This window comes from Suncus etruscus, chromosome 19, assembly GCF_024139225.1.
Source record: "Suncus etruscus isolate mSunEtr1 chromosome 19, mSunEtr1.pri.cur, whole genome shotgun sequence".
NCBI lineage: Eukaryota > Metazoa > Chordata > Mammalia > Eulipotyphla > Soricidae > Suncus > Suncus etruscus.
In genome coordinates this window covers 1,852,462-1,871,432 of record NC_064866.1, presented here as the reverse complement: position 1 = coordinate 1,871,432, position 18,971 = coordinate 1,852,462, and the positions used below count along the sequence as shown (strand labels likewise).

The window sequence follows — 18,971 nt, the reverse complement described above, 5'->3', positions numbered from 1 at the left end:
GGAAAGAGAGCAGAAGAGGATGTTAGGAGGCCGCGCAGGGTCTGGGTTGGGCTGTGGTGAGTATCTAGGTCAGCAGGATCTTGAGCCTGACCACAGGGAGACCTGTATGCTCAGCGTCCCTCTTCCTCCGGCCCTCCCAGGCTGCCGAGGTGACCCCAATACCTCTGGGGGACTCCCTAGGCGACCACCCCAAGCCCTCCTGGCAACAGGGGTGCAGAGGCTCAGCACAGACTTGCTGCCCTAGTTACGATTCTAGTGGGAATCGGTAGTTGGGGGACAGGGCTTGCGCTACGCACGACTGGGTCTTTGTCAGCACCCCTCGCCTGCCCCTTGGGCCTCCCACCCCACCCCTGCAACCTTCCTCTTGCAGCTGTCAAGTTCGGCCGTATGTCCAAGAAGCAAAGGGACAGTCTGCATGCCGAGGTGCAGAAGCAGTTGCAACAGCAACAAGAACAAGTGCACAAGACTTCCGAAGCAGCCCTCCAGGGAGCGGCCCCCATCGCCTGCACCCTGGGGATCCCCGATGGCCAGATGCCCCTGGGATCTTCTCCTGACCTCCCCGAGGCCTCTGCCTGTCCCCCGGGCCTCCTGAGGGCACCCAGCTCTGGGACTCTCTACGCCCACTGCTTGGTCAAGGCCGGGCTCAGTCGAGGTCCCTATTCCCCTGAGTACAGCCCCGAGCGGGCCAAGGCAGAGGCCAGGGAGCGTCTGTACGGTGGGGGCCACCAACTGTCCCCCGAAACTTGCCTGCCTCACTTTGAGGTGCCCAGACTGGCAAGGCACAGCGAGGCAGGGCAGAGCCCGGGGAGCTACTGCAGTGCCAACTTGCATAGTGCCCCAGAGGTGCCACTGGCCTCCTTGACTGAGATGGGTGAGTGGTGGGTGACCCTGCACAAAACCAGAGGGGACCCAAGGGGGTCGAGAGATGCTGGGTGGGGTGCCAGTGCGGAGGGGTCACAGGGGGCCCTGCAGGGTCTGGCCACCCCCTCTGTCCCCCTGCACAGAGCACTTGGTACAAAATGTTTGCAAGTCCTACCGGGAGACGTGCCAGCTGCGCCTAGAGGACCTGCTGCGACAGCGCCCCAATCTCTTCTCCAGAGAAGAAGTGGCCGGCTACCAGAGGCAGGTGAGGAACATAGGGGCCCAGGAGGGCCACCTCCACCCGTGTGTAGGCAGGAGAGGGGCACAGGAAGGGGCTCGGGGACACAAGTCTATGCCTACTTCTGAGTGTGTAGAGGGGTGGAAACTGAGCCCTGGAGGGTAGTTGGAGATTTCTTCTTCTTCTTCTTCTTCTTCTTCTTCTTCTTCTTCTTCTTCTTCTTCTTCTTCTTCTTCTTCTTCTTCTTCTTCTTCTTCTTCTTCTTCTTCTTTCTTCTTCTTCTTTCTTCTTCCTCTTCTTCTTTTCTTCCTCTTCTTCTTTTCTTCTTCTACTTCTTTTCTTCTCCTATTCTTCCTTCTCCTCCCCCTCCTCTTCTTCCTTCTTCTTCCTTCTATAATATCTCTCTTCTTCCTTCTTCTTCTTCTTTGTCTACTTCTTTTCTTCTTCTCCTTCTCCTCCTCCTCTTTCTTCTTTTCCTCCTCTTCCTTCTCTTCATCTTGTCCTCCTTCTTCCTCTTCTTTCTTCTTCTCTCCCTCTCCCTCCCCCCTCTCGCTCTTCCTCTCCTACTTCTCCTTCTCCTCTTCCTCTTCTTCACCTCCTCTTCCCTCTCCTCCTCCCTCTCCCTCTTTCTCTACTTTCTCCTCCTCTTCTCTTCCCTCTCCCTCTGCTCCTCCTCCTCCTTTTTTTTTTTTTTTTTTTTTTTTTTACGAGCACCCAGCAATGCTAAGGAATTACTCCTGGCTCTGTGCCCAAAGGACCCTATGGGATGCCAAGGATCAAACAACCCAGGTCCATCCCAGGTCAGCTGTGTGCAAGGCAAATGTCCTACTGCAAATGTCCTATTGCTCCAGCCCCCAGGAGCTTCATCTGGGTCCTCCTTCCCTCTTCCCCTTCCCCTCTTCCTTCTTCACCGCTTTCCCCTCCTCTGCCTTCTCCCTTCCCCTTCCTCAATCACCTCTCCCTCTCCCTCCTCCCCTTCCACAGACTTTCCCTTCTCCAATCTCTTCCCTACTCATCTTCCCCTTCCACATGTTTGTCCTCTTCTCCCTCCTTCCTTCTTCCTCCTCTTCTTCCTCCTTCTCCCCCACTCTTTTCCCCCTTCCTCCCCCTGCACAGTACTATATGAAATGATGCTAAATGCTTTATTTCAGTCATCCCCATCCTTAGGATTGCTAAGGCCTTACTTGCTTCTATTTCTTGTGCAGGGAAACTGAGTTGGGGTGGTTAGCATCAGACTGACCCTACCAGCTCCAGGGCTCTGGATCTTGACTCCCCACACACACTCGGAAGCCATGACCGGCCACCCCAAAAATGTGCTTGGCTTTGACCTTTTCTTCTTATGGGCTGAGGAGACTTCTTGGGTAGAAGAGTTCAATGGGTGGGGCCACCTCAGCAAGATGCAAACTTACTCTTTTAGAATTTGGGGGTTGGGGCCACACCCTGCAGTGCTCAGGGTTGACTCCTAGTTCTGTGGGCAAGGATCACCCATGGTGATTCAGGGGACCCCTGTGGGGTGCTGGGATGGAACCTGGGTCATATGGGTGCAAGGTAAGCATCTTCCCCACTGTCTGATCTATCTCTCCAACCCCAGTTGCAAAATTTGGGGGGCAAAGTTGACTCTCAAATGAGTTTTCCTCCACACACCAAACAGGTCACAGGGCTAGAGAGATAATTCAGTGGGTAGGACATTTATTTGCCTTGCATGTAGCTAACCCAGATTCAATTCCCAGGGTCCCCTAGGGTCCCCAAGCCAGCTGGAGTCATTCCTGAAATGCAAAGCCAGGAATAAATCCTGACTTGCACCAGTGTGGCCTCCAAAGAGAAACAAACAAACAAAACAGACTTCTAGCAGCCAGTCTCTGGGTGTGGACAGCTGGGGAGCCTCCAAGGCATGGGAGCCACAGCGGGGGGGCCTTCTTGCTTCTCTGCAGTCCATGTGGGAGATGTGGGAACGCTGTGCCCACCGACTCACCGAGGCCATCCAGTACGTTGTGGAGTTTGCCAAGAGGCTCACGGGTTTTATGGAACTCTGCCAGAACGACCAGATCGTGTTGCTCAAAGCAGGTGCTTAGTGGGCTGCAGAAGTTGGACTGGGCTGGGCTGGGCCAGGAGGGTGGCAAGAGGACACCAGGACCCCCCCCCCCGGGGTTGGGGCGCAGACATAGAGTCCTGGCTTGATCTCACAGGGGCCCCCCTTTTTTCACCCCTGCCCCCCAGGAGCCATGGAAGTGGTGCTGGTACGAATGAGTCGAGCCTACAATGCTGATAACCACACAGTCTTTTTCGAAGGCAAATACGGTGGCACGGAGCTGTTCCGAGCTTTGGGTGAGAGAGGGAGATGCATATGCCCAGCACTGACCACTGAGCACCCTCTGCTCAGGCAGAGGGTTTGAGATTGCCTCCGAGAAGTGGGGGTGTCTGGCACCCTGACCCAGCTCAGCATGCCTTTCTCCCCGGCAGGTTGCTGCGAGCTTATCAATGCCATATTCGACTTCTCTCAGTCCCTGAGTGCTTTGTGCTTCTCCGAAGATGAGATTGCTCTCTACACAGCCTTAGTCCTCATCAATGCCAGTGAGTGCCCTGGGGGAGACACCGGGATTGGGGACAGAGATAAATGGGGCTGTCCCAAGTGGTCAACTCTGGGGAATTGATTTAAAGGACACAAGGAGAACCTGGGGTGATAGTAGGTAGGGTCAGGGTAGGGCACTAGCCTTGCATTCCGCCAATCTGGGTTCCATTCCTGACATGCCATATCCCTGCCATACCATACCAAGCCCATACCATACCCAAGCCCTGCCAGGAGAGAGCACAGAGCACTAAGCATAACAGGATATGGCCACAAAACTTTTAAAAAAAATAAGTAAATAAATAAATAAATAATATAAAAGGAGGGGCCAGAGAGATAGCACAGTGGTAAGGCATTTGCCTTGCATGTGGCCAAACCAGGATGGACCCAGTTCAATTCCTGGCATATGGTCCCCTGAGTTTGTCAGGAGCTATTTCTGAGCACAGAGTCAAAAGTAACCCCTGCGCATTGCCGGGTGTGGCCCCAAAACCAATAAATATATAAACAAACAAAATTTTAAAAAGAAGCTCAATGGTTCTTCCACCTCCATCCAATATTGCTATAAAATGGAATTACATGGTCGGTCCAGAAGTACACAAGAGAGGAAAAGGGGTGCCTGGGGGCTGTGGAGAAGGGGCTTGAGGTGGGGGAGAAAGCCACTTCCCTGAGAGAAATGAGGTTCTGTATGAGACCAGGGCAGCAACTTCATCATGACATGGGGTGTCAATTGTGTCAAAAGCTTTCCCACAAATGTCATCTGTGTCCTGCTTCCACACGCTCAGAAATCGTCTTTTTTTGGGGGGGGGCACACTCATTTGCTGCTCAGGGGTTACTCCTGGCTAAGCGCTTAGAAATCGCCCCTGGCTTCGGGGGACCATATGGGATGCCGAGGGATCGAACCTCGGTCCTTCCTTGGCTAGCGCTTGCAAGGCAACCTTACCTCTAGCGCCACCTCACCGGCCCCCAGAGATCATCTTTCTGGGTGTCCCAGATCAGAGATCTTCACTGTCTGTTGCACAAGATGAAACATCCACGTAGGGGACTGATGCAGTGCATCATAAGATCGCTAGCTGGGTGGCTGGAGAGATAGCACAGCAGCATGGCGTTTGCCTTGCATGCAGCCAACCCAGGATGAGCAGTGGTTTGAATCCCGGCATCCCATATGGTCCCCTGAGCCTGCCAGGAATGATTTCTGAGTGCAGAGTCAGGAGTGATCCCTGAATGCCACTGGGTGTGACCCCCACAAAACAAAACAAAACAAAACAAAACAAAACAAAACAAAACAAAAAGATCCTTAGCTGGAAGTCCATAGTAATGGCATAGCCAATTAGAAACTTCCCTTGCAAAGTGCCAACCTACATTCAATCCTTATATCCTATATGGTCCATGAAGCTGTCTTTTTTTTTTTTTAATAATTATTACTTTATTCTCTGGTAATATTTATAAAAAAAGTTTTCTATGAAGTTTGTCTATTTTTTAATTTTTAAATATCTTTATTTAAGCACCTTGATCACAGACATGATTGTAGTTGGGTTTCAGTCATAAAAAGAACACCCCCCCTTCACCAGTGCAACCTTCCCACCACCAAGGTGCCCCATCTTTCTCCTCCCCCAACCCCACCTGTATTTGAGACAGGCTTCCTACTTCCCTCACTCATCGACATTGTTATGATAATTGTCAATGAGTTATTTCTTTTGTTTGTTTTTGGGTCACACTCGGCAGTGCTCAGGGGTTCCTCCTGGCTCCACGCTCAGAAATTGAAATTGCTCCTGGCAGGCTCGGGGGACCATATGGGATGCCGGGATTTGAACCAATGACCTTCTGCATGAAAGGCAAACGCCTTACCTCCATGCTATCTCTCCTGCTATCTCTCCGGCCCCCAGTGTAGTTATTTCTCTTTCTATGGTAAAGTCCTGAGGTCCAGCTTTTAATGGGCTTGTGAAATATCAGGTAGCAGGTTGAAGGAAATGTGGACTTGAAAGCTTGGAAAGAGTGAATTCTTCCTTTCTTCCCTAGCTTTCTTTGGGTTAGCCAAGCCCAAAGCACCCAAGAATCTGCTGTTATCAAACCAAGTTGCGCAGGCGCGCGCGCGCACACACACACACACACACACACACACACACACACACACACACACACACGCACGCACGCACGCACGCACGCACGTACAAACACCTACATATACACATGAGAAGTTTTCTATCTAGTTCAAATGTTCAAAAATGCACACCACTTGGCGATGTCCATCTTTTTTCTTCCTTCCTTCCTTCCTTCCTTCCTTCCTTCCTTCCTTCCTTCCTTCCTTCCTTCCTTTCTTTCTCTTTCTTTCTTTCATCTTCCTTTCTTTCTATTTCTTTCTTTTTTTCTCTTTCTCTTTCTTTTCATTTTCTTTTCTTCTTTCCTTCTTTCTTTCTTTCTCTTTTTCTTTCTTCCTCTCTTAGTCTTTTCTTTCTTTTTCTTGTTCTTCCTTCCTCCTTTTCTTTTTCTTTCTTTCTTTCTCTTTCTTTTTCTTCCTTCCTTTCTTTCTTTTTTTCTCCTTTTTTCTTTTTCTTTATTTTAATTCTTTCTTTTTCTTTCCTTCTTTCTTCCCCCCCCCCTTGGTTTTTGGCCCACACCTGGCAATTCTCAGGGATCATTCCCTGCAGTGAATTCACAGTGCCAGGGATAGAACCAGAGTCAACTGAGTACAAGGCAAGGGTCTTATAACCTATTTTATTTCTCTGCACCCCCCTCCCCATGGTTCTTTCTCATTCTCACAATGGTCCCATTCCCTCCCCAAGACCGCCCAGGACTCCAGGAGAAAAGCAAAGTGGAGCAGCTGCAATATAATCTGGAGCTGGCCTTTCACCATCACCTCTTCAAGACCCATCGCCAAGGCATCCTGGCAAAGGTAGGCACAGTCCCAGGGGTAGGAGAGGACAGACTCTGTGCCAGATTTGGGACACCAGGGCTTGTGCCTGCCAGGGTCTGAGGGTGCCAGGGGAAAGAGCTTTTGAGGTGCATTGTCAGCAAGCTCGCAACAGCAGTTGCAAGCGAGGGAATGATCAGTCATTTCCATGCACAGGGAGATGGAAAGTGAGGGAGCCCGAAATTGGGAGAACCTCCAGGGAACAATTCAGTTTAATATAGCCGACACTTAGCCGGCACCTGCTAGCACAGGCACTATGAATGGAAAACTACAGAGATGCACTCAGGGCCCACACCAAGTTTCGTCGGTGTTTTTGTTTTGTTTTCATATAGTAGGAAAAGAGACATTTAGCCCAATAATTTTATTATAGAGTGAACTGTGATAATGATGATATAACTCTAATGCAACTATCAAAGTGTGCTTGGGAACAGGAAATGGGGCTCCTAAGGCCGGAGCAGATGCTCTGTGTGAGGAAGTCCTGACTACACTAGCTGGCAGAGTTCCTCCCCCCCTCCAGTACTGCAGGCATGGCCCCAAAACAAACAAACAAAGAAGATGCTTTCATAAGAGATTCTTATCCTCAGGGAAAACTGTGAATAAGACAGACATCATTTCCTATAGCCATAAAGTAACTTAAATGCTTGTCCAAGTTTATGTGATTCTTACATGATAATAAATGCAAGATGTAATCCAAGTTGCTCTTTCTACTGCATCCCTGTGCCCAGAATACATAATATAGAAGATATGTGATATATCTTAATGTATGTGTAGAAGATATATTCATCTTAACACATTGCATATACATGTAACAGTTATGATCACAAATATTGAGGGAATATGACAAGTGCATAGAACAAGTTTTAAAAATAATTTAGGGGGACCAGAGAGATAGCATGGAGGTAGAGTGTTTGCCTTGCATGCAGAAGGATGGTGGTTCAAGTCCCAGCATTCCATATGGTCCCCCGAGCCTATAAGGAGCAATTTCTGAGCATATTGCCAGGAGTAACCCCTGAGCACTGCTGGGTATGACCCAAAACTCCCCCCTAAAAATTTTAGGGGGCTGGAGCAATAGCATAGCTGGGAGAGCAGTTGCCTTGCACACAGCCAATCAGGGTTCAATTCTTGGCATCCCAAATGGTCCCTCAGTGTCGTGTTGGTGGTATAGTGGTGAGCATAGCTGCCTTCCAAAGGGTCCCCCAAATGCCAGGCATGAGCCCTAACTTCAGATCTAGGAGCGCCACTGGGAGTGGCCCAAAGACAAAACAAAAATAATAATAAAAATAATTTGGGAGGTGAAAGTAGTTCAGCGTAAACACTTCCTAAATGTGGCATTTATAGCTGGCTATGAATCGTGCAAGAGTGTTAACCCTCATTCATCAGATGGGGCAACCACTCCTTTCCAGACATAATAGCAAATATCAGGAGGCAAACTGGTGCGAATGTGGAGCAGAGCTGCTGGTATACTGGGACTCAGGAGCAACTCAGAAGCAGGAAGAGCTTGAGGGCACAAGACATGCTTGAAAAATTAGGTCAGGTAGCAAATCAGAGAGGACTTTCAATGTCAGAGGAAAGAGTTAAGGCTTTATTTTTAAGTGACTGCAAGCCCCAAAGGTCTGAAGAGCAGTATCATGAGAGCTATTACACGAGGCAATTAAATTTGGTCGCAGGGTAAAGGAACCTTTTATGTAATCGCCCAAGCCTTGGACCCTTGCTGGGATCCAGAAGTCATTTAAACAGCTGCCTCCACCCTGAAGAGCTGTAGGCCTGGCAGGAAAACTTGGCAGGACACGCTTGGATTTACTTGGGAAAGTAGCTGGCAAGCTATTGGGGTTGGCCGTGTCTTCAGAATACCTCCCTCCCTCCCCACCGTCATCCCCACATTATAAGAGGGTCCTCAGTGAGCTTGGAGAGGCCTCCCGCCTAGCCCCTACCCCCTATATCTCTGCTGCTAATCAGATCTGGAGTGTGTCATAATTCTGGTCTCCTCTCACCTCTTCTTCCCTCTTCTCCTTCCAAGTCCCTCCGCCGCCTGGGCTGGCAGCCCTCAGCCCTCAAACTCTTTGTGTCTTGGGGTTTTTGTACCCTCTGTTCCAGCTCCCTGCAAGTTCTTTCTGCTTGTCCCAGTGGCACTCCATTTTGGAGGGGGTTTTCCTAACCACCCCAAGGCCAAAAACAAGCAAACTTACAAACCCAATAAATAAATAAACCGTCTATCTCTCACTCTGATTGATTTTTCTTTTTTCTTATTTTTTGTCTTTTATTTTGTTGTTGTTGTTGTTGTTTGTTTTGGGGCCACAGCCAATGATGCTCAGGGGGTTACTCCTGGCTCAGAAATCGCTCCTAGCTTGGGGGACCATATGGGACGCCAAGGAATCGAACTGCAGTCCGTCCTAGGTCAGATGCGTTCAAGGCAAACGCCCTACTGCTGCGCCATCGCTCTGGCCCCTTTTCTTTTTTGGGGGGTGAGGCATTCCCAGTAGTACTCAAGACATATTACTGGCTTTTTGTTCAGGGATTACTATTTGAGGTGCTCAAGGGACCATATAATGTGCTGGGGATCAAACCCAGGTGGACTATATACAAGGAAAGTGCCCTACCCACCTATCTCTTCATCGCCAATAAAGGCAGAGATTTTATTTTATTTACGAGTCCATCACGGAGCTAGTCAAATAATAGATATTCATGGAATGAAGGGTTGGATAAATGAACATGCGACATTAGCCCCAACTCAAAGTAATGCATGAAAAATGACAAGGAGTCAAATACAAGAGGTGGCAAGGAGTCCACCAATGTGCTGCTCCTCCCTGGTGATCCCCTTTCTTGCAAGCTCAGTTGGGGAGAAGTTCAGTGAGGCCTGGTCCTTTTATTTATGTGTTTATGTATTTGGTTTTTGTTCAGGACTTATTCCTGGCTCTGCGCTCAGGAATCACTCCTGGCAATGTTCAAGGGACCATATGGAGTGCAGGAAATTGAACTTGGGTCAGACACATGCAAGGCAAGTGCCCTAACCACTGTACTATTATTCTGGCCTGGAGCTGGGACTGTTTTTATTTTTTAATTTTTCTGTGTCTGGGAGTTTTTGTTTTTGTTTTTGGCCACACCTGGTGGAACTCGGAGGTTATTCCTGGTTCTGCATTCAAGGATCACTCTTGACTATGCTCACAAGACCATATAGGGTGCCTGGAATTAAACCCAAAGGTCAGTTGCCTGCAAATCAAATGCCCTACTCTGAACTGTTGCTCTGACCTCAGGTTTGGTCCTTTGTTGGTTGGTTGGTTTTGGGGCCACACTCAGTGATGCTCAGAGCTTACTACGCCTGGCTATGCACTCATGAATCACTCCTGGTGTTTCTCAGGGGATCATATGTGGTGCCAGGATCAAATCCAGGTCAAGTATATGCAAAGCAAGCCCCCTACCCACTGTACTATAGCTCCAACCCCAGACTTGGCCTTTTTTTTTTTAAATAAAATCTTTATTTAAGCACCATGATTACAAACCTGATTGTAGTTGGGTTTTAGTTATAAAAAGAACACCCCCCTTCACCTGTGCAACATTCCACCACCAATGCCGCCGCCTCCCTCCTTACCAACCCTTGCCTGGATTCGAGACAGGCATTCTACTTCTCTCTCTCATTAAAATTGTTGTGATACTTGCTAGTGTAGTTATTTTCCTAACTGCACTCACCACTCTTTGTGGGGAGCTTCAGATTGTGAACCGGTCCTTCTGGCCCTCATCTCTATTTTCTCTGGGAATTATTACAATAGTGTCCTTAATTTTTCTTAAAGCCCATAGATAAGTGAAACTATTCTGTGTCTATCTCTCTCCCTCTGACTTATTTCACTCAATATAATAGATTCCATGTACATCTATGTATAAGAAAATTTCATGACTTCATCTCTCCTGACGGCTGCATAATATTCCATTGTGTAGATGTACCACAGTTTCTTTAACATTCAACTGTTGAAGGGCATCTTAGTTGTTTCTGGAGTCTGCTTTTGTAAATAGTGCCGCAATGAATAGGCATTTTTTTGTTTTGTGTTTTTGTGTTCCTATCCCTAGGAGTGGTATAGCTGGATCATATGGGAGCTCAATTTCCAGTTTTTTTTAGAAATCTCCATTATGTTTTCCATAAGGACTGGACTAGACTAGACCTGGCCATTTTAAAGGGCCTTCATTCCTTTGCAATAGTCCAAATGGTCTTCTAGGTTTTCTCCACTAGCTCTGCCTCTATCTCCTATGGGTCTTTCAGCCGTTTTTATTCCCACTTGCCTAGGACTGCTTGACTACTTATCATAGCAAGTACTGAAGATTCAAGTTGCTTAGGTTATGATTATTGAATATTTTCAGGAGCCAAGTATTATGATGGGGCCTAGGGGAAGAGAGAGAGAATCTAGGGAGGAAAAGCAGCTGAAATAGGAGGGCTTCCTAAAATGGGGTTTAAGTGTAGGAAGCCTAGATATGGCCAAGGAGTTAAAGATACCCAGAGGAGGTAACACTGCAGGGAAGTCAGAAGAGGAAGCAAAAATAAATTGGAAAGATTAAAAGGTGCTGGAGCAATAGTATAGTGAATAGGGTGCTTACCTTGAACGCAGCTGATCACGGTTCAATCCCCCACACCCCATGTGGTCCCCTGAGCACTGCCATGAGTAATTCCAAAGCCAGGAGTAAGCCCCAAGGACCTCTGAGAGTAACCAAAAGGTATATATTTATTTTTATTTAAAAAGGATGGGGCTGGAGAGATAGCACAGTCGTAGGGCATTTGCCTTGCATATGGCAGACCCGGAGGGTCCCAGTTTGATTCCTGGCATCCCAGATGGTCCCTCAGCCTGCCAGGGGTGATTTGTGAGTGCAGAGCCAGGAGTAACCCCTGATAGCTGCTAGGTGTGACCCAGAAACCATCAATTAATCAATCAATAAAGTCTAAAAATAAAAATAAAATAAAATAAATTTAAAAGGGGTCAGAGCAATAGCACAGTGGGTAGGGTGTTTACCTTGTACATGGCCAACACAGGTTCAATCCTCAGCATCCCATATGGTCCCCCAAAGCTACCTGGAGTAACTTCTGAGTGCAGAGTCAGGAGTAACCCCTGAGTGCTGCTGTGTGTGGCCCCAAAACCTAAATAAATAAATAGTTTAAAAAACAGGAAGCAAGGATGAACTGGGAAGGTACAAGAATGAGAGAAAGAACGGCACTGGGCCTCTATACCTAGTGATAGTCTCAGAGCCTTGTATCACCACAACCCTGCAAGTGAGTGAGGGTACCTAATGGTGTGAATTTGAGATATAATGGGGTCCAGACTAGGGATGGGGATCATGTCCTTCCCTGACTCTGGTAGCTGAGTGCTCTTGGGGGGGGGGGGGAAGCAAATGAGTTGAGAAGAATCATGAACTGCACATAGCAAAGATGTCTTTGTTTTGGGGGGAACTGGAAGTGATTCCTGACCCTCCTTTTCCATGCGCCTATCTCCAGCTACCACCCAAGGGGCAGTTGAGGAGTCTGTGCAGCCAGCACGTGGAGAAGCTACAAACCTTCCAGCACCTTCACCCCATCATGGTCCAGATTGCTTTCCCGCCACTGTACAAGGAGCTCTTCAGCACTGAGACGGAGGCCCCCATAGCCTGTTCGGGGGACCGAGCGATGGAGTGACCCAGAAAAAGTCCCCTTTTCTTCCTTCCAGCCTTCTTGGACCACTTCAGCCCTGCCCAATCCTCATCCTCAATCTCCTTTCTTCTCTGTTCTGGAAACTGAGCCAAAGCTGTGCCTGGCTCTCTGCCCACAGGGGTGTCCGGCAGGGTGGGTATGTACCCCACTTGCTGCCTCAGTGCTGTCCAATTCCTGGGCTCAGCTCTTCCTCCACAGCTACAGAGTGGACAAAAGGGGACTGAAGAGGACTAAGGGACCCTCAAGAGGGGATCCAAGGAACCCCGGAGGAATAGAACTCAGCTCCGGACTCACAAGCTCAAAACTGGCCTTTGAAATACCTCATTGCATTTCCCTTGGGGGGCTGCGGCAAAGAAGGGACAAGGTGAGGGGGGGCAGATGCAGCTCAGAAACTGGTGCCTGGAGCCCAGAAAGACCTGGAATTCCTGCTATCTGGATCATCATGTCTGCCCTCCCCACCTCCCTCTGGGCTCAGCAAAGAGGTGACTGGGCACAAGGCCCATTTCTCAGTGTCTTAAAAAAAATAATCAAAAAAAAAGGAGGATAAGGAGGGGTGGGGGTGAGGAATTGGGAGTCATGTTTTTACAGTAGTGGGGTTATAACAAAAGGGTCCAGTAAAAGCTGAGGACATGCTAGACAGAGTACGAACTCAAAGCTCTCATGTGCACTTTAAAGACGGACTGGAGGGGCAAGGGGAAAGGGGGGGGCAAGGGAAAAATAACAGATGGACTAGACAGACAGATAGAACAGGGGATAGGGTGTTTGCTTTGCAGACAACCAACCTGTATGGAATCCCAGTGACCTAATGGGTCCCGGAGACCCAGCAGAATTGATTCCCGAGTGCAGAGTCAGAAGGATGCTGATGTGGCCCCAAATGCCAAATAAAGAAGGATTTGAGAAGTTTACCAACCCCAAACCAGGTCAAACACATCCACACATGTGGACCAAAGTCTTCGCAATGACAGTCTTCCTCTTCTTAAGGTCATGGGGTCACAGCAGCCTTGGGCTGTGGCACTGAAGGAACCTCTGTGTGGGGTGGTCTGTCCACCCATCTCACTCACAGGGGGTGGGAGTCCTAGCTCTATCCCCAAACCTGCAACTGGAACCCCAATAGCCTCTCAGGAGAGACAGACAGCTGCACAGACACGGGGCAGCTAAGCCTAGCCATCCTCCATGCAGATGGGGGTCCCATCTCTCTCTCTCTTGGCTTCTAAGTGTTGTGACCCCTCTTTGCAAGGATGAAGAATGGGGAATAGAGTGTCTTGTAAGGGTGCACATAAACCCTCCCCCAACTTATGCCATTCTTTATAAAGCAATTTTCAAGGCAAGAAGACCCTTGCATCTTGTTGGGGGGGGCACATTGGGGACCCGAAGTCTTAACTAGGACACCTGCAAGGATACTCCCTCCTGGAGACCCAGATCTCCAGCCCCTTTGCAGGCAGCAGAAGGCGCTGCAGCACCCCCATCCCTCCAGATCAGAGGCACCCCGGGGGGGGGGGGGGGCCTGAGCCGCAAACTCAAAGGGGAGAATGCTTTAAGAACTTTACCCATGCAGGTCCCCACGGGCACAGGTCCAGAGAGAGGTGGCAAGGGACTGCATGGTTTCTGGGGGTGAAAGGCATCTGGGGGGTGCCAGCACCAGGCTTCAGCCGCTACCCGCAATAGTCTCCTCCATCCTGGAGCCCCGGAACCGCGCTTGCTGCAGCCTGCCGGTGTCTTTTATTTATTTATTTTGCACCAACAGGGTTGCTGCAGACTCATTCTCAGCTGGTTTAAAAGCGAGGAGGGAGGCCAAAAAAAAAAAAATAGAGACACGCTTCCAGGCTCTTTGCCTTTCTGGCCCAGGGTCTTGCCAGCCGGTGGGGGTTCCTGGCAGGGGGTGGCCACAGAGGCCACAGAGGGGGAGACGTGGGGACCTGCAATGCCGCGGGAATGGGACCGTGGATGCTGCCCTCCAACTGGATGTCGCCCTCTGGCCCCTCCGGTAAGTGCGCCCCTCTCTCAGTGCTGGTTTGGGGGTACCCCAGTTTAGGCTGCTGTGGAGGCAGGGCCTGGGGACTTTGAAGGGACACAGTCCCAGACCCTCCCCTTGGGAAGAAAAGAGAAGGATCTCTCTCTCTCTCTCTCTCTCTCTCTCTCTCTCTCTCTCTCTCTCTCTCTCTCTCTCTCTCTCTCTCTCCCTCCTCTGTTTCAGGGGGGTATGCACCACCAGAATAGGAGGGAAAAGTCTTCCTGCAAAAGGGGGTACACCTACCTTCCCACAAGGGGCAAAAAAAAAGGAGGTCTGACTCTCTTTGGGCTTCCTATTAAGTGGCCTGTGACCATGGGGATAGGGATGGGAATGGACACGGGAAGTTTGTTGATTGCTGCATGAACCGCCTCATTAAATAGAAGCCATATGTCCCCCACTTCCCCTCCAAAATCTAGACATCCCCCCGCCCCATCACTGGGCCCACAAGTGCTGGGAACTAAGAGGAAGCTCGCAGGAGTGGGAAGGAGGCTGGTGGCTGGATGACATGAGAGCCGGTGACAGGGGAACTGAGTGTCAGGAAGTCTGGGCGAGTCGGGGGATGTGGGGGGCTGATGGGTGATAGGGACTGAGTGAGAGGGTAGCTGGTGACAGAAGCCTGGGCTACAGGGGGCTTAGTGGCAAGAGACTAGGTGACAGAGAGGTTGGTGGGTGCCATACCTGGGTGCCAGGTGTCATGGGGGATGATGAATGACTGGAGAGCTAGTGGGGGGCATGGTGGTCCCGGTGATAGGGGCTCAGCGACAGAGGACTGGGTGACAAGGAGGGGCCAGGTGATAGAAGCCTGGTGGGTGATGGGGCAGAGTCACTAAGGGGGCTGGTGACAGGAGAGCTGCCAAGCCAGAAGAATGAATTTGAACTGCAGCACAGTGAGAGCAAAATGCTAGGTGGACTTACTGGAAGAGACAGTGGGAGAATGGGGACACTGGGACATGTCTGGCACCGTCCCTTGACATTCTCAACTTGCTCCTTGGCCTGCTAAGAGGGACATCTCCTTCTTGTCCCCACTCCTCTCTTATTCGCCTCTCCTGGGGTGTGTGGTCTTTAGCTCCCAGTCAGCAGCCCTCTGAAGTCATTCCAGTTCTGTCATTCCATGACGATTCTATCCTTCTAGAATGGGTAGAACAGTGATCCCCAAACTATGGCCTATGGATCACAGATTATATTTGTTCTCATTTTATTTCTTCATTTTAAAATAAGATCTATGCAATATGCATAGATCACAGTTTTTGTTTTTACTAGAGTCCAGCCCTCCAACCATCTGAGGGAGAATGGACTGGCCCCCTGTTTAAAAAGTTTGAGGACCCCTGGTAGAGTTGCAGGGCAGGGGGAGAAACTCCCCACTGCTTCCACATACAACTTCTATGTATCTCATGTAGAGAGACACATGGCCTGAAACTTTGAGTCCTCTCCTTCAGGACATCAGGCAGGGGCACCTGCCTCTAGGGCAGTAGCTGGCCATGTGTGTCTCTCTTCTTGGGGGTCCTCAGGGGCATTAACTAGGGCAAGTCAAGGCACACACCCTGCAGACCCCAAGCCTTGGCACCTCAGAGATCTGCAGTGGTTAGCCAAGTAAGTGCTCTCTGGTGTCACCTAGGCGCCTGGAAGCCAGAAACTGACTTCAAGTTGACAGGCACTGTTCATTGCAGTGTCCATCCAAGTCCTCCTTGCACCCTACAATGGGTTCCCCCTCTGGCCTTACATACTGTTTGGGGATTTAGGCAACTGAAGACTAGGGGGTTCAAGTTGTACTTCAGATGGGTTTGGACTACAGTTCCCTGGAAAGAAAGGAGGGAGAAGCAGGCAGTGTAGACCTCGGGGCAAGACCAAAATCAGAACCTGGCAGCTCTGTGCATCTCTCACCCCCTGCAAACACTGAGGCTCTCTAAGGGACACTCGAATACCTTGTGCCAGTGCCACGACCGATAAAGCTAAGCTCTGGGACGCCTAAATGACAGCAACAGAGTGACAGGAAGTGGGGACTGAGGGCCAGAGCTGAGCTCTGCAGGTACCCCAGTTGGGTGACCCTGGGATATATAGTGTGTAGTCAGTCACAGGTGAATAATATAGGGGAGCAGGATTGAAGGGTGTGGGTGGGGTGTGACTGCAGCTGCCACGGAGAGGACTTAAGTTCCTAATCTCATTGGTTTAGGAAAAAACAAACCCTATTGAGGAGAGAGAAGTCACTTCTCCGCTACCTCCTGCCAAGTTCCCCCAAAACTCCCCACAGAAACCGGGTCAGGCCATACCCTGGCACATACTTGGCCTGTTTTTCAGGGCTAGAACAAGGAGAAGGGCTGAAGTTACTCAAGAAGGAGCCCCCAAAAGGTGTGGGGGAGTGGGTCCCCCAGAATACCCAACGGAGGGGCAGATCGATAATACATGCATGTGCCTTGTATGCAGCTGACTGGGGTTCAATTCCCACATCTTATATAGTTCCCTGAGCACTATCAGGAGTGATTCCTGAGTGCGGAGCCAGGAATAACCCCTGAGCACAGCCGCATGTGGCCCTCACACCAAAACAAGCCAGAATTCCCACTAGATAATGCATGTTCACCCAATCCTCCATCCTTCGAAGCCACTTATCCTACAAGATCCTGTCCCCATCTATTTCCAGGGTCCATGACAGGATGGCCCCTACTGCAGCCCTGAAACTAGCTTGGCCCCCGTGGCTGCTGCTTCTGCTTCTCCTTCCAACCCACGGCAGTGGCGGCTGCCCAGCAGTGTGTGACTGCGCCTCCCAGCCCCGGGCAGTGCTCTGTGCCCACCGACGCCTGGAGGCCGTGCCAGGGGGCCTCCCTCTGGACACTGAGCTTCTGGATCTGAGTGGAAACCGCCTTTGGGGCCTGCAGCGGGGCATGCTCTCCCGCCTGGGCCTGCTCCAAGAGCTGGATCTCAGCTACAACCAGCTGTCCACGCTCGAACCCGGGGCCTTCCATGGCCTGCAGAGCCTGGTCAGCCTCAAGTTGCAGGGTAATCGCCTGCGCATCATGGCTCCTGGGGTCTTTGCAGGCCTGTCTGCCCTGACACTCCTGGACCTGCGCCTCAATCAGATTGTCCTCTTCCTAGATGGGGCCTTCAGGGAGTTGGGGAGTCTCCAGCAGCTGGAAGTGGGCGACAATCACCTGGTGTTTGTGGCCCCGGGGGCCTTTGCAGGGCTGGCCAGACTCAGGAGCCTCACCCTGGAGCGTTGCAACCTCAGCACCGTGCCCGGCCTGGCGTTGGCACAGATGCCAGAGCTGGTAGCTCTGCGACTGAGAGAGCTGGATATCTGGAGGCTGCCAGCAGGTGCCCTCCGGGGTCTGGGCCAGCTCAAGGAGTTGGAGATACACCACTGGCCATCTCTGGAGGTTCTCGAGCCAGGCAGCCTGCAAGGACTTAATCTTAGCAGCCTGGCCATCACTCGCTGCAACCTGACCACGGTGCCCTTCCAGGCGTTGCATCACCTCAGTTTCCTCATCGTTCTAGATCTATCCCAGAACCCAATCTCTGCCATCCCTGCCCGCAGCCTCAGTCCCCTGGTGAGGCTCCAAGAGCTGCGTCTTTCGGGCGCTGGCCTCACCTCCATCGCGGCCCAGGCCTTCCACGGCTTAACAGCCTTCCACCTGCTGGACGTAGCTGACAATGCTTTGCAGACCTTGGAGGAAACGGCCTTCCCTTCTCCAGACAAGCTTGTCACACTTAGGCTGTCTGGCAACCCTCTCACCTGTGACTGTCGCCTTCTCTGGCTGCTCCGGCTGCGACAACGCCTGGACTTTGGCACGTCCCCTCCTGCCTGTGCTGGACCCCAACATGTCCAGGGGAAGAGCCTGAGGGACTTCTCTGACATCCTCCCTCCTGACCACTTCACCTGTCAACCGGCCCTGATCCGAAAGTCAGGGCCACGGTGGGTGACAGCCGAAGAGGGAAGCCTGGCTGTCTTTTCCTGCTCCGGAGATGGAGACCCCGCTCCCACTGTGTCTTGGAGGCGACTTCGGGGGGCCTGGCTGGGCCGGGCTGGGAGAGTTAGGGTCCTGGAAGATGGCACCCTGGAAATCCGCTCTGTGCAGCTTAGAGACCGGGGGGCCTACATCTGCATGGTAAGCAACGTGGCCGGCAATGACTCCTTGAGGACCTGGCTCGAAGTCATCCCTGTGGAGCCAATCAATGGCACACTGGACCCCAACATCACCATGCCAGAGATCCCCAGACCCTTCTTCCTGGATGGCAGAGGTGTGGCCATGGTGCTAGCTGTTGGCTTCTTGCCCTTCCTCACTTCAGTGACCCTCTGCTTTGGCCTCATTGCCCTCTGGAGCAAGGGCAAAGGCCGGGTCAAACATCATGTGACCTTCGACTTTGTGGCCCCTCGACCCTCTGGGGACAAGAATTCTGGGGGGAACCGGGTCACCGCCAAACTCTTCTGACCCAGCCAGACTCCCTTCAGGTCCTGAAGGCACAAGAAAGAATTGAGGGGAGCAGAAGCAAGACAGGCTGCACAGAGACCATCGTTGCCTGCCTGCTGGCTCGTCCCCTCCTGTCTATGACCTGTGCTTTGCAGTAGCATGATGATGGCTTTGCATCTCTCCGCTGTGAGGGACCCTCCAGAACTTGGGGGTTCACCCAGCCCCACACGGCTGCAAACAGACAACCCAGTGCTCCTTCACTCACCCCTTTGATCACCAACCCCAAGCCAGACACACTTCCAAGGGGGGATATGTCACTTCCATC

General features: G+C 51.0%; 2 protein-coding genes across 2 annotated transcripts in view; both read left to right on the top strand.

The window, feature by feature from the left end:
- Positions 1-12,572, top strand: part of RORC (RAR related orphan receptor C) — a 33,052-nt gene extending 20,480 nt beyond the window's left edge. Inside the window, exons 11-17 of the mRNA XM_049766000.1 lie at positions 371-871; positions 1,005-1,126; positions 3,031-3,163; positions 3,317-3,424; positions 3,560-3,670; positions 6,446-6,555; positions 12,044-12,572. Coding sequence (XP_049621957.1) covers positions 371-871; positions 1,005-1,126; positions 3,031-3,163; positions 3,317-3,424; positions 3,560-3,670; positions 6,446-6,555; positions 12,044-12,220 — 1,262 coding nt within the window. The 3' untranslated portion in view covers positions 12,221-12,572. The remainder of the gene's footprint in view (positions 1-370; positions 872-1,004; positions 1,127-3,030; positions 3,164-3,316; positions 3,425-3,559; positions 3,671-6,445; positions 6,556-12,043) is intronic.
- A 1,318-nt stretch (positions 12,573-13,890) lies between these two features.
- Positions 13,891-18,667, top strand: LINGO4 (leucine rich repeat and Ig domain containing 4). The gene is made up of 2 exons (XM_049765917.1): positions 13,891-14,219; positions 16,882-18,667. The coding sequence occupies exon 2, from the start codon at positions 16,895-16,897 to the stop codon at positions 18,665-18,667; it is 1,773 nt and encodes a 590-aa protein (XP_049621874.1). The 5' UTR covers positions 13,891-14,219; positions 16,882-16,894.
- The last annotated feature ends 304 nt before the right edge of the window (positions 18,668-18,971 follow it).

Bases quoted from the DNA above. Each gene is read 5' to 3' on its own strand.
- LINGO4 (XM_049765917.1), top strand. From the start codon at position 16,895: ATGGCCCCTACTGCAGCCCTGAAACTAGCTTGGCCCCCGTGGCTGCTG.